Source organism: Amblyomma mixtum, chromosome 7 (genome assembly GCF_055824585.1).
Source record: "Amblyomma mixtum isolate Tamu chromosome 7, ASM5582458v1, whole genome shotgun sequence".
Classification (NCBI taxonomy): domain Eukaryota; kingdom Metazoa; phylum Arthropoda; class Arachnida; order Ixodida; family Ixodidae; genus Amblyomma; species Amblyomma mixtum.
In genome coordinates, this window is record NC_143018.1 from 137,995,126 (window position 1) to 138,010,749 (window position 15,624).

Genomic DNA, 15,624 nt, shown 5'->3' on the forward strand with positions numbered 1-15,624 from the left:
CGTCGTGCGTAGGGTACAGCGGGAAAAGAGTTTACGAGTTCTAAAGACACCCGTGTATACTAATGAACAAATAAAGGTTTCTTCAAAATTATCAGCTTGGACTACAGTGCAAAAAAGAGCCTGTCAGGGGAGCACTGCGTCACGTGGCACTTTATGCCACGTGACGCAGATTATACATTAAACGGCATGAGCTCGTAAGAGACAGTAGCTGCTTCGTGTAGTGCTTCACGAACTGTCGTTTTCTATAGAGCATTTCCTCAAGGGTGGCGGCAAGAGGGAGACATGGCTCTGGCAGAAGTGAATGGAGTTTCGGGGGTGCACGCACCTGCCTGAGCGCAGAAGGCGTTCTCTTCTGGTAAACTGCAGTTGTCGATGTCGGGGAAGATGCTGTCGGGCAGGTACTCAGCGCCATCAACCTCCTGGCTCATCAGCAGCCCTATTGGCAACGAGAATGCAAGCGACAGAGACATTTTTCTTGACTAGGACTCTTTCAAGCATGCGCCATAAAGCTACCGCCACAGAACCAAGAGTCGCATAACGCTAAGGATTCCCCAAGTAGTACTGCTAAGCGATGATGAAGAACGATTGTAGGAGGATGAATAAATCTGTGAGCGTACGTACCACCACGGAATTTTCGCACAACTTTTGCGACCTGATCGTTGTAGCCGTAGACTTGAGACAGGTCAGCGTATGAAGTCTGCTGGTTCACCTGATATATGGGTCCTGCATGAGGAAATATCGAGAAAGCAGGATTCAGTACAGCGGACACAGAAGAATTTGGTAATTTGGTACATACGCGCAAGTTCAATCTGAATTCAATGTGGCTTATCTTGTTAAGATGTAATACATACGGGACGTTTTCCAAAAACGTAAGATCCCACATTAAGAGGAGTGGATACCGTGTAAGAATAGAAATTTTATGACAGAGCAGCCGCTGGTCATCCTTCGTGGCTTCCTGTGTAAAGCATAGATGTAAAAATCGTGATAAGGACGCGGAAACCAGCATAGGGATAAATATGCCAAGGGTGTTTCATGAAGAGCCACTTTGTTGTGGATGTGACGGCTTTAAGAGCGTCCTGTGAGCGATGGGTCATGTGGGAGCCCTCCAATAAATAGCAAGGAATCTCAACAAGAGGGGCATAGAGATCCTTATGACCCATCGCTCACGGGATGCTCTTAAAGCCCTCACATCTACAACAAAATGCCTCTTCGTGAATTACCTGCGCACTTTTCTTAACGCTTAATAAGCTGATGATAGTAAGGTGGAAAGTTGGGCGAGTTGAATCTTATTCATGATGAAGTTTAGCGCCAAAAACGAGGACAAAGAAGGAGTGAAGACACAACACGAGCGCTTTCGCAACTAAAACTTTAATGGAAGAACACATAACATATATACCCATCTCGTGAAGTAAATCAAAAAGAAGAAACAAACATGATATGGTCAAGAAAAACCTTAGAGGGCGATACATCTGAAGAGTGCTGAGGGTGCAAAAGGTACATAAAGGGTGCAAAAACAGGAAACTTCATGGTCACAATCACAATCACGAAGGCGAAACCAAAATACCAAAAAAACCAAAAAAAGGGGGGAAAGGAAAAGATATTAATTCCACGTGTGATCCAGGTATGCCAGCTCTTTTTCTGTTAAAGAAATGGACGGTGCGCTTATGCATGAATTTCCCTGTCGCGAAATGTAAAAAGCCTCGGTAATTTCGCGCTGGAGGCGTTCTTTATGATGTGACAGAATTTCGTGAAGAAAGCGCTCGTGTTGTGTCTTCACTCCTTCTTTGTCCTCGTTTTTGGCGCTAAACTTCATCATGAAGCTGATGATGATAGTTAATTTTTATGAGGCATGCGCATCTGCGGCCAAAGCGCGCCACGACAGAAGGTATTTTTCTGTGCTCAAGGTGTGGTCACAGACCTATTTCCCACGCATTTCACCTTGAATAATCCTAGTGCCAGACCAGGAGAACGCTTGTACCCATTGTATCTCCGGTGGGTACCCGGCGGCACTGGGGACCGAACCTCGCACCTGCCGCATGCGAGGGGGATGATCAACCACTAGGCCACCGCTGCGCTCAGGCTTGTTAAACTAGCACTGTGTATTCTACAGTAGTTTTCAATAAAAACCCGTCTGCTCAATGATGGCGAGTCGCTAGGCTATAAGTGTGCTACTGCTGCCGGAAAGGTTTGTAATATTTATTTCTTCGGTCGCAGTGCGCTCGGCACACGGATTTATCAGTTGATTTTTGACGAGAGATACTACCAGCTTCATTAGAAATGCTTGAGGCCGCGCAACTCATTTCGCTTCGCTCACGATTCTTCTTCGGCAGCTTTCAACTGAGCGTGGCTGTGATAGGCGGAGATTCTGTTATCCAACGAGGGTTGAGCATGTTTGTTCTTATCGCCAGAACGGATTTGTTCAGTTATTAGTGGGCGTAAGCGAGCACAGTTGAGAGTTCATTTCAACGGCACTTCTGTCTGCTAGTTCGTTGTCCACGGCGTCCTCACCACCACGTTACAATGGGTGGTATTGTACGAGCTTCCTCGTCTGCGTTTTTGCTCTTAATTAGGGCGGGAAACGCAATCTGCCATTTAAGTTGGGGACACTGGAGAGGCGCAATCAATTTTTTTTTTTGCAGACGCTCTTGAAGCTCCAGTGATATATCCTGTTTCTAGTGCTTTATTTTCTTTCGCAAAAGAACAGTTGACCTGAACAGATACAAAACGTACAGTGTACAGAAAGAAAGTAGGTACTGGAAAAAGGATGCCACTACACGTGTGACGGATTGGTACAGAGATTGTAAACATGAACGGTTAAATGTATAATAAGGTCATAATAAGCACATTTGACAACCATCTATGTCATATGAATAGCAGTCTACTAATATCATTTAAAAAAATGTCGTGCGTACAATGATTTACATTATTTCCCATTAATTCTCTTAAGCACCCCTTTTGAAGTGGCACATAAATGTGGAGTTACAAAATGTAGGCGTTTGTAGCAGTCATAAATATTGATGAGTAGGTTATCGCTCCGAAATAGTTTGTAAGGCAGCTTCTGGTATTTGGTGGGGGAAAAAGATGAATCGGTAAAGACAGTAGGAGGGAATGGAGACGCAATGCTTGAAAAAGAGTAACTTAGGCTCTTAGATCTACGTGTAAGGAATGCGCAGATGTATTATTGTTACCTTAGTCGTGAATAAAAGATGGGTTGCTTGCTGCCCAGATGAATAATAGTAACTTATGTGACTGCGTGAGTAACATTAGGATAGGCACTTCGTATTTGTGCTCATGTGTGGGATCTTCAGCGGAATAAACAGTGTTAAGTCAATGCTCTTTTCGCTGTTTATCTGTCATTGCACGTTCCTTAACTCTATGCTTAGTGCGAAGAAAAGGACCGATTTTGGGTCATCAGCATCACCGTCAGCCTGACTACGCCCTCTTCAGGGCAAAGAAATCTCCCATGTCTCTCCAATTAACCATCTCCTTTGCCAGCTGCGGCAACCGTACCTCCGCACAAATTTCTTTATATCATACACCACCGTAATTTCCTGCCGCCCCTTGCTACGCTTGCTTTCTCTTGGAGTCCACTTCGTTACCCTTAAGCACCAGTGGATGTTTTGCCTTCACATCGCAAGCCTTCCCTAAGCCCATTTCTTACTCTTGATTTCGACTAGGATGTCATTAACAAGCTTTGTTCCATCACCCACTCTGCCCGCTTCAGGTCTCTTAACGCTACACCTACCACTTTTTTTCTTCCATAGATCGCAGTATTGTTCTTAAGTTTAACCCTTTTCGTTCGACTTCACGTTTCTGCCTCATTGGTGAATACTGGCAAGAAACAGCTTTTATAAACTTTTATCTTGCGGGATATTGGCGAGCTGCCATTCATGACCTGAGAGTTCTTGCCATATGCGCTCCATCAGATTCTTATTCTTCAAGTTATTTCCTTCTAAGGATCCAGACAAGCGGTCACTACCTCCCCTAAGTAACGGATTTCCTTACTACTTCCAGCACTTCGTCCTTTTCTCCACTTTTTTTAGTTTGTAGTCAACACGTTCGATGGGTGAAAAGGAATTGTGGCCTTGCTTAAGATCATCATAATCAAAAGTCTGCTGGCGGATTTGGTAAAATATCTTGCGAATACGTTGAGAAGACTCTAAAGTGCCAAAAGAACCACTCTCATCATTTACAATTCAGGAGCACTACATAAAATACAACATGAACGGTAAGTCTAAGCTCATGCGAGCACCCGCAGAATTCTCGGCTCTCCGAGGCAAAGTCCAGCTTTGGAAACTGAAATCGGATCGTTCCACATATTTGACTAACTCAATGCGGCTGCTCCCCCCCCCACACACACACAAAGAAAAAAGTGCGTCCGAACGACCTAAAGTACTCGGTGTAGCCTCCCTCGCTTGAGGAGCACGCGGCGAAACGCAAGTCGTGATCGCCGGCCGGCGATCATTTCTCACGTCGGCTCCTTGAGTTAGAAAATAACAAAAACAAAACTCAAGCCAGAGTTGGTGTTATACAAGCAAATTAGATGTCGGAGCTTGTAGAGGAGCGGCGACTTGAACTTTTGGTTGCAGGCTTAAAACGTCGGTCATATATGACCGATGACATAAGGCGCGGTAGCGAAAAAGCAATATTACCCGCGCTGTCCCATGTTACGAATGAAAGAACTTGTGAAATAAGACAAGGCTGGGATTACCACGATGTGCAGAATGATTAGATCAGCCCGACCGCAATGTTAGAAATCATATGTTAACGTCATATGAGAACGAAGAGTAAATGAATCTGGTCGCCTGGTTCTGTGCAGCTTCGAGTGCGTTTGTTCAGTATGCTTGATGATCGTCCGAAATAGCTGATGTGCAGTGCAGTTCAGTTCTGGTCAGTAAAATGCATGCTTTGCTTGCGTCGCGTTCGTGATGTTTTAGGATCCGAGTGTTTTATTACCCTCTGATGCAAGCTCAAGGAATAATCACGAGAAGTGGTGGCACCTATGTACTTGTACAACTGGACGGATTCAGCTGGGAGAGTTAGAAAATGAAAATTGCTAAACAAGAGGCTTGCGACGGCAGTTAAAACCCGCAGTTACATTTGTTAGGATTCGGTATCAACAGCCACTGTAAACATCAGTCTTGCACACACTTTTATTCCTCTGTAGAGATTCTTACACAGAAGGGATAGTTAGTGAGCAATACATAAAAAATGATGGGCGGACGAGCGGATATGATACGATACATACTTAGATAAGTCGTTAATGTCTATGAGGAATAACAACAGACAGAGTACGAAGCCTTGCAGGGCATAGGTGGTGACCAGGAGCGATTTGTACGTTTAGTATATAAGGAAAGCAGACTGAGAGCGATGCATAAAGAATTCTGATTCACGCGATCACGTTTAGACAAGTTGAAATGGGAAAGTTTAAGAAGCAAGCATTTGCACCGTATCTGGTCGCACATGTTAGCAAAATTTAGGAAAATGGCATTGATGTGAATAGCATGAAGTAAAATCGCGTGTTGAGATTTCCAGAAAAACCTGTTCGAAATGCGTGTTTTGAGGGATGAAAGAATCTATTGCAATGTAGGAACTGTGATTTGGGAGCAGCCCTACTGCTGATTTAGAATGTATATTGAAAGGGTGGAAACATGCAGCTGGTAAAGATTATGAAATGAGAGTATGACAACAGACCGATATATAAAAACTAAACAACTGGCTGTAATGTTATCGCAAAATAACAGGCGGAGCAGATTAGAAAAGGCCGCGCTTAGTAAAAGCTGGTGATAGAGTTGTCTTTGGCGGTACATTCAGTGTAGACTGCGATTATAGTAGAGCAGACACTAGTGACAAAGAACCGCTTCTGGGCAAGACGACCAGTCAGGATAGGCGGTGATATAAAGAAATTCAATATGAAAGCACGGCCGGTTTCTACTGAATAAAGGGCCTCTGGTGGTTATTAAGTTAGGCTTTGCTACACAGTGGACATAATGTGGCAGATGATGCGCGAATGTTTTGCTTGAGTAGAGGAAAAACCACTGCAATCAGGAAGCACCGCTATAGAGTGATTGTACTAATCTTAAGCTTCTGGCTTGCTGAAAGCAATTTATTTTTATCTACATTTCCAAGAATTTCCTTCGTGTGATGCACTTCACCTGCGCTGTACGACGTTCGGGCGTCGGTCGGTTAGGCCAAAAAATGGTGATATTTCTTCATGCACCCCCAGATGGAGAGAAAAGCCGGCGTGGAACCGAAGAAGAGTAGTTGCAAGCTCACCGCCTCCGGACTGGTCGCAAGTCACGGTCCGCATCACGCCGAGTAGCGTGACGTTGTACTGCGTGAAGAAGTCGTCGTTGTCTGGCACCTCTATGGGGATGCATTCGGGCCCCTGAAGGCAAGTTGGGTTGGGGCCTGCCCCTGTAGGTGAGTGGAAGATAATATGTATATATATTTCGTCACACTCATGTCTAAATCTTTTGTTACCTTTTACCATAGAGGGTTTTCTACAATGCAAAGTTGAGTGCAATTTTGTCGTATCGTTGGTGAGATAGGCGGATACGTTACCCTTCCGGTCGCAGATATCTGTGACGTTAACAAAAAAAGAGTGAGGAAGACCATAGAGATCCATGATTACATACTGCTCAGATGTTTTAGCTTATATTACACTTTCATTTAGTTTTTTTTCGCACAATCTGGGGATAGTTACGTGTAATGTTAGCCAGATTAAACAAAGCGGCTTTATTCCAGGGTAGCCTGGTACTCTGCGCGGGACCCTTAGAACACTGGCGAGCGATTAATACTCTGAACGATCATTCCAGTCCAGGATACCACCTCGTTAATGCTAAATTCTTAAAAAATACTTGTGTCTATAGCTCAGTTATTTTAACTCACATATTTCAGCATACAGTGCACACAGGCACACTACCTGAACAATGGAAAGTCAGGAAGATTGTTCCACTTCACAATTCTGGGAGCAAGAGTTCTGCTGCTAATTATCGCCACATATCTATCACTAGCACAAGTTGCAAACTACTCGAGCATATTACATTCACTACACTTGTGAACTTTCTCGAAAGCAATTCGTTTTTCTCATCTGTACAACATGGTTTCCCAAAATCATAATCATGTGCCACTCAACTAATTTCTTTCACAATTAGCTGGACGCCAGTCGGGCGGAAAAATGTGGAATGCTTGAAGCAACTTATGCTTGTCTATCCAGTATAGTTTTGCGACAGCGTTCAGTTTTGGCATGGTCTGTGATGGTGTTCGCTTGAGCTTGTCGAGAACGGGAGCTAAACGTTCCTTATGCCTGAAAATCACAGGCTTTTGAGAAGTAAATATTTGTGGAATAAATAAAATCACAGCACACTTCTACAGAAAGAGAAGCAGTATTATCAAGTGCCAGGACAGTGTAACTTCATTTTTACTCTGTAATAGCTAGCCACCTCTATCGCATTATCACGGCGGCGTTGAGACCACAATCGGAGCTGCAGTACCTACTAGGAAAGGCGACAAAGACGAAGAAATGCATGACGTGTGACTGCGCACAAAAGCACAACGCAAAGCAAGAAAAACTACACAGAATATTTAATACTTTCGAATTAATGCGAAAGCATGCATTCCTGCCGCGCAGAAGAGGTGAGGGGGCAGCGCCATGGTTCGGAGCGCTGGCGCGAAGAAGCAATCTGCGAAGAAGCAACGGAACGACAACGGATAATTTTTCTCTGGGTTTGTACCCATCGCATTGTGCTTACGGGCTGAAATCACGTAGACGAGCTTTTTGTCTGAACTAAGCACGAATCTTTTTTATACAAGATCGCAATACTCTCTAGAATCAACTCCTCTGCAAACAGCATCGAAATAGGGCAATCGTATACGCGCCAGCTCCATTCTCGTTCTTTGCAACCTACTTTCTTGCCACAATGATTATTTGGTCTCTTTTCGCACCTTTGCATATCATGCTGTCATTGTCCTTTTTAATGCCACTAGGTGGCCACTCACCTCCAGTTTGATCTTGATTTCATGCTATTCCCTTTCTCTCTCTCAAATTAAGGGCAACTATTTTTTTTTTTTGCAGCATGCTGAACTTTCATTAATCTAGTCTGATGCTTTTCGTTCACCTCCAAGTTTCATGAACAAACGTAAGTACTTTCAGGAGGCATTTTGTCTATATCTCATTTATTACAGGGAAGCCACATTAGCAACTCACTACACATGCATGAAGAGATAGCATATTTAAGATGCCCCGTGTGAGAACAATAACTTAAGCGACGTCTTGTCCTGCATAAAGCCTGGGGAATCGTGTACATTGCAGCGGTTTTAATAGTTTCGGGACATTAACATTGCAACCGAGTGAACTTGGGCTCGGGCGAGAGCAAACAGTGTGGTGCACACACGCCCCGTGGTGCATGGAGAAAGGTAGCGCTTCGGCAGGAGATATGCCAAAGACCCTGTTATGGTATGATTAGAAGTACTATAGTTCGTGCTCGTCTCGCTTCCGTACATGTGAGGATGTTCGTACAGCTCGTATTTAAGGCAGACAGCTGGGCTAGTTGGTGTTTAGATTGAGAGGACATAGTAGTAGCGCTTAAAAAACAAGGACGACAGGGTAGAGAAAGACAGCACAGGCGCTAGTGTGCTGTCTCCTGTCGTCCTGTCCTGTCGTCCTTGTTTTTAAGCGCTACTACTATGTCCGTACAGCTCGTGGCGTTTTATAAACGAGTGTTAAAATATCTGAAGTTATGAATACACTTAAAACAACTGATGTTTTCCGTCAGGTGACAGAAATTAATAGAGTTTTTTCATTCTCGCTCGAAGGTTCAGACTCGAACATCATATTATCGGCTTACGTTAAACGTCCTAGTGAACTCATTGAAAACTGCACTGATAGATGACGTGCGTTTTATCCTACTGTTGTCGTTGGAACTTGAAGGCGTTAATAACTAGATGCAAAAGTTCAACGTGGCTCTTAAAAGACAAGCCAATAAAATCAACTTGCTACGGCGAAAATAATTCTCCAAGAAAGCTGTGGAATACTGTGCGATTGCAAAGTGCCAGCGAAAAGGAATGCAATTCGATGAGCATCGCTTTTTTTCACTGCTGTTTCATGTAGTTGTGAAATGCAATCATCGAATTCTCACAAGACGCTCATGCAGGTAGCAACACTCCCGCACTCGTTTCTCGTCTAAGCCAGCTTACCCAAGTTGGTTGCTAACGGCGCCAAGAGCACCTGTGCCGCCAGCGATATGTCGTGCGTCACTAGCTGGCCGAACATCACGTTAAGGTTGGTGAGCTGGTCATCAAAGGTGCGCCTCTGCGGGTGCATCACCATGGACACCAGACGGGCGCTGGGCAGTGGGCGGCCGCTCACCGAGAGTCGCACGGAGGATACGCCTGAAACGCCATGACTCGAATCAGCACCGCAGTACATATGTCACTGGCGCCATCGACAGGTCACGAGAGGGAAAGTACCACAGGCGCAGCCCATGTGCTTCTTCATTGCACAAAGCTAATGAGAGGCAGACAACCTGAATGTGCGCGAAAATAGAGTTAGTTTTACTCAAAAAGTAATAAAAACTTCTGGGCTGTGAGCAGGTGCGCGTACCGGCGCATCATGCGTTCATTTTGAAGTGCTTATATGTCTTATCCCTGTTCAAACCTCACTTGAAAATGCTGTGTTTGGGAGGAAAACAAACGTGGGAAAAAGTGGCGGTGAGAGCAAATGTAGACCCCTGCGCAAATGTGGAGCGACCACGGGAATTCACAGAACTGCGTGCTGGCGCTTTCTCACTCTGCAGCGCCTGGTGCAGAGACATTCATAGAGTGCCTCACCAAAAGTGTTAGCCTGTCTGCGAACACGCTTCTGCCTGGCATGCCTGAATACTGAAATGAACGGAATCACCGCCGTTCGCGTGGTCTCTCCACTTTTGCGCAGGCGCAGGAGTGTAAACCAAGCAGTGCCACTTCGCTTTGCAAATATGTTACCAATGTGCAAACAAGGCTCTTAAAAGGCGATTTTCCTTCATGTTCGTATGCTCAAAAACCAACCCTTTAGTAAGTTGCCTGACGTATAACACGTTTCTTGGCCATTCTAAATGGTTTGCTTCTCGAATTAAGTCTATTGTTTCAATACACAGGAATCAGTCCTCCGCTATATTGGATTAGCTTGTCTGCATGGTTGAAATGGAATGTTCCTATACAATATGCACATAGAAAATGTTTAGTGACCTGCGCAGTTCATCTGGAAGATGTATCGTACACGACTTTGAGCCTCAAATGCACCTATGCGGGATACTTGCCCGATTTATTTTTTCGCCTCTCCCATTGATCTCCTATCCCTTTTCATTTAATTGAAACTTTGCTGTTAGCTGTCAACCCTGATGTAACAGGCGGCTGATTTCGGAAATAAAGACGCAAGCAAAATAACCAATCAAAATAATCGTACTCAAATACGGCTCCAGCGAAAGATTAGCATGCTTTGTTAGAGTACTCCTTCATCCGACCGATATAGATGTGCAGGCTTGTTTCAGATGCTGATATTTCCAAAACAGCCCTTAATAATAATGGCGAGAACTGTGGCGAGAACCCTTCTCTCAATGAAGTAGAGTTTTGTGGAACAAGACATGAGATGTATGAAAATAAATATGGGAATCATAAAAAATAATGAAGAATGCAGAGAGGGCATGAGTGCTTGAGCATTCCTGGGAGGGGGGGGATTGTACAATCTGGATAATATTTTTGTGGTATGTCACTCATTTCCCTTTCTGTTCGCAGTGTAGGTTAATTAACTACTTGTATTTTTTTTTACTTTGCACGATGCCTCTGCTTTGGTTCAGTTTATGGGGCTGAACGACCCAAAGCGACTCACGCTATGAGGCACGCTGTAGAGGAGGACTCCGGAACTTTCGACCACCTGTGGTTCGTTAACGTGCATTGATACCGCGCAGTATACATAGGCCTCTAGCGTTTCGCCTCCATCGAAATGCGACCGCTGCGGCCGGATAGTCTTGCGGGCCAGCAGCCGAAAACCATAACCACTGAGCTACCGCAGCGGTGAACGATGGCTCTGTAAGCACATGAATTTACATTACATATTCTGAAGGCTATTAAAAAATGGCTGAGGCTTAACTTGGTTAAGCCTGGAGAATGCGAAGCATCATCGTGTCGCGTAATTTGGAGGCGCACAACCACAGCGACGGCGCGAGGTGGGCCCCCGTTTCTCCACTGTCGTGACGTCATCAAGTCACGTGGTGTGACGTCGTTGTCGTGACGTCATCGTGTCACGTGGTGTGACGTCGTGTCACGTGATTTGGAGGCGCACAACCACAGTGACGGCGCGAGGTGGGCCCCCGTTTCTCCACTGTCGTGACGTCATCGTGTCACGTGGTGTGACTTCATGTATCACGTGATTTGGAGGCGCATAACCACGGTGAAGGGCTGCAGTGGTAGCTAAAGTAGTATGCTTCGCATAAAATCCATTCTGTTCCATTAGAGAGCCTGGCATTGTCTTTTTTTCTGTGGCTTTGTTGTCTTAGCAGCACTCGTTCAACAACAGTGCATACCACCCTGCACAGGCTCCCGCTCTTCTCTGGTGGATCAGCCGTGAAAAGACATGTGACTGTGCATCAACCGCTGGTTAGAACTCCGTCGCACTCACCGTCAGTATAGTCAGGTGGCAATTCTCTTCGCATGCAGGAGCCCGCGCTGCCCCACTCAGGGTGGATCAGGTTGTTACAGCTGCCGTCGGGGTTCCGAAACTCCTGCTTCGGATCACATGCTACATTCGTCCTGCATGCAAGCGTAGAATTCAGTGCGTAGTCCAGGACTTCCTGACGGACACCTCAGAGTTGAGCACTTTATGCTGTCGGTAGATGATCTTTTTCCGGGCCCCATGTTTAGACGTTGGGCCATAAACTTGGGTTCGTGGGGTATGCCATGACGAACACGCTGAATTTTTTGTTTGACAACAGTGCCGTGCCCAGCCAATGACTGCAAAGACTGTGAAAACCACCGTGATCCCCTACTCTCTTTGGCATTTAGTGTGCAACACACAAACACGTACGCACGCACACACCCGCCCACACACGCACACATACACACTCACACACACACACACACACACATTCACTGACGCAGCGAAAGGGTACCCGCTACTGAATTCTAGTTCGTTCCATTCCCAAGCCATTGTGTTTTCCGTTTCCGTTTCCTCAGACGTGACGCGTCTGTTTTCATGTTCCTGCAAAGAATTACCCCTTCATGCCCATTTAGAAAGTTTTCGTGGTACGTTGTATCCAAGAGGTCAGTTCCTGAGCCCCTCGAGTTCAGAGGCCCGAGAAAACTGCTAGCTGCAAAGCTAACGGCTGATGTGCGTGGTGTACGCTTTTGCATTGTTTTACCAAGCTCTGGTACTCTGGCGGGCACTGAATTTCGGTGCACGGCCGGGTTAATTTATTTCACCGCTAGTGAAGTGGCATTGTCACAGCACAGATAAAGAAATAAACCAGCAAAATTGTGCTCAGAAACCAGGTACATCGAAGTATTGGTAATATCAATCTACCGTAGCACCTTTTTTTGAAATCGGATGCAAAAGACTTGCACTTTTGGTAGCGTTTATTCGAATGCCATTCAGTGGAAGTTACATTGTGTCAAAATGCGTACCACTCATTTATAAGTAGGGCATTTTCCCAAACCTCATTTCCGCGATCAGATTTCATGCGCGGAGAGGGGCCGCCTGCGCGGCCGTGAACGCCTTGTGGCAGCGACATCCACAAGACGACGATGTAAAACCACTTGCCAAGGGAAATGTGCGGCGTCGCTGGGGCTAGCTTTCTGTCTGGTGTGTCTATTATCCACGCGACGCCACTGTCATTTGACAAGCCGGAAATCGCACGGCGTTTCTTGAGCCGTGATGCCAACTTCGTTCGCCGGGGACTGCAGGCGGCTTTCGCATGGCCTGCTTCGCTGCCGAAGGCACGGCGGAAACCAATGGCGCTTTAACTTAAGTTTATTATACTTTAGACTCTAACTTTACATACAAGGATTACACCTCGTATGATAGGTGGTTGCTATTTGCAAATCACCATCCGCTGCGGCTTCGATGCGATGCCTGGTCATCGCGACACACCGAGCGGCGCTCTACCAGCAGGCACGCGAGTGTCACATCCCTTCAGGAAGTGCGCTGAAAACATGAGTGCACCATATTCTTGCGTCTAGGTTCTATAAACGTATTTCTTGTTGAGTTTTGTATACAATCGTATCGGGAGGAGAAATATTTCGATATAAACTTCTTGATCGATATATCCGCCAGCCATGCATGGCCATCTAGCCAATATGGAATTGGTGAAGCAGTCAAGATGCCCGCGCTTGGTTCGCGTTTTGAACCTTAGGGGCCTCAGTGCGGTAGTGCATGCTCTAGATCAGTGGCTCAGACATACTTGAACGGCGTAGCGCCATGGAAAGTTAATATTTTCTGATTTGCATCTTATAAAAGAAGTATATGTGCCCGCGGTTTATACACTGCATTTCAAGGACGGAACACGGCATCAGTGTCTAAATGCTGTTTTCCGAAAAGAGCTCCTTTTTTAACGCAATATCTTCAAGGATCCATTATGCAGAATACCCAGCGTGTGCGTTCTCAGCGTGTTGAGCGAAAAATCGAGTGGCGTAGGGTGGCCCAGGCGGCCATGCCTGGGCCCTGAGAAGCAGGCTAGGTGGACAAGCTAGGTCACGTGACCTTGTAGTGTCGTCACAAACTGCCCAACGCATTGTGAGCAAACTTAATTCTGTTATTGATCAGTGTTTGCTGTAACTATATTCAATTTTTCTAGCTGCTGTTCCGTTTTTGGTACATGCATGTATTCCCACTCCCCTCCGTAACGCCTAACAGCCTGAGGGTAAATAAATAAATAAAGAAACAATGGCAGGGGACAGGTAAATTGATAACTGATCACGACAGGTTGCTCGGGAAGAGCAACTTGGGCGGCACAAGCTGGACAATTGGCGGCACCTGTCATCACAGGGCAGCGGCGCAGAACTAAACCGCCGCACCATTGCGCAAGAAGGGGTGTGAGGACTCCCATGGACATATGAATGTAAAGATGAGAATAACATTAAGGCGGAGCTCAATTGGCCCCTCCGAATTTTGTGGTCGCTCAAAGAGGCCTCTCTAGTGTGATTCAGGCTTGAATATCATGGCCTTACTAGTCTTTCGTTCTGCTGGCCACGATAAGGCAGCACAACAATTCAGGACTTAGTTTCAACACCACTGTTTTGTTCTCATCCAGGTGAATAATTACGACTGCATCGCGATTCCACACTGGTACCTCCGGCGCACAATAAGCAGGCTCTAAATGAGTTCTCGCCGCATTGGGGTTTGGATAGGAGAATGACCAGGGTAAATTAAGAGAGAAAAACAGTGCAACGTAGCAAAGAGAACTCCCCGAATTGTATCCGAGCGGGAATGAAGAAGAACCGGCTGACTTGCTGGGTTATGAACCGTGCAGGCAGTCTATTACAGCAACTGCGTATGGTTTTCAAAAGGAAGAAACCTTGTTGGAATTTACAGCTGACACTGGTTCAATATGTACAGTCTTTGTCAAAAGTAACCAGGCTCCATGTTTTGCTTCTCATTGGAATAACGGAGCCCTCACGGCTTCGCTAAAGATCAAAAAGTTCTTTGCAGGTGAGAACAGGGGTTCTTCCTACCATACAGAGATTTAGAGCTTGAGGGAAGCCATGTTATAAAAGAATGACGTTGTAGGGAAGCAGTTTCAGCGCTCCCAGACGACCGGTCAAGCAACGACATTCGCTTATCTTTGCAACGCTGTCCCGAACGGGTTTCAGCATTTTGCGATGGTTGCGAGATATACGCCAGCAGCTCTCGCAAGGGCGCTAGGGCGACCGCTTCTTCAGCGCGTGACGGTGCAAATTGGGTGGACCGGCCATACAGCGGCCACATGCCTATCACTCGAGGCGAGGTTTCGCATGAAAAAGCGCTCCATGCGAGCCACGCTTCACTTCCTTGAAAAGCAGCGCCCGCTTACTTTCCATTATTTTCCACTTACTTTCCGCTTACTTTCCAAGCAGTTTCTGGCGCATATCTCGCCACCACCTTAAAAAGCCGAACTCTGTTCGGGACAGCGTTGCAAACATGAGCGGATGTGGTGGCTTGACGGGCCGTTTACGGGCCGTTTGGGAGCGCTGATACTGCTTCCTTATCACGTGTTTATATTTGTATTTTGCGGGCTTTCTGTTAAGGCAAATAAGAAAAGCTGTATCAGTGGTACTTGGTTTCAAGCACGGAAAACGGTTATTTTTCAATTGGATCTACAACTCCTGCATTGACACTTTCTTCCTGAAGGCAACAATGAAAAGTTAGCTAATTAGTCTCGGCTAATTAATTATTTTTGTTTAATGAAATCTGCCGTAGACCAGGACATGCAACTGTCAACAACCCACAATCTGTCTTACGGGGCTAAGGAACATCCTCTTCTTTACAAGCTCTGTCATATTTAGCTCGGACGCCCTTTATATGAGTGGATGACACTATGCATATAACTCACTTATACTGCTGGGTACATTTGCGCAGTCAATAAAAGAAACCTTAGCGGAGGCGGCAGAAAAAAA

The 15,624-nt window shown here is 45.8% G+C and overlaps 1 protein-coding gene across 1 annotated transcript in view; it reads right to left on the minus strand.

The window, feature by feature from the left end:
- Positions 1 to 15,624, minus strand: part of LOC149337687 (peroxidase-like) — a 64,735-nt gene that overhangs the window by 46,340 nt on the left and 2,771 nt on the right. The window contains exons 2-6 of the mRNA XM_089554491.1: positions 11,657 to 11,828; positions 9,199 to 9,393; positions 6,277 to 6,417; positions 622 to 723; positions 326 to 436 (exon numbers count right to left, since the gene is read on the minus strand). Of these exons, the coding sequence (XP_089410617.1) occupies positions 326 to 436; positions 622 to 723; positions 6,277 to 6,417; positions 9,199 to 9,393; positions 11,657 to 11,828 (721 nt within the window). The remainder of the gene's footprint in view (positions 1 to 325; positions 437 to 621; positions 724 to 6,276; positions 6,418 to 9,198; positions 9,394 to 11,656; positions 11,829 to 15,624) is intronic.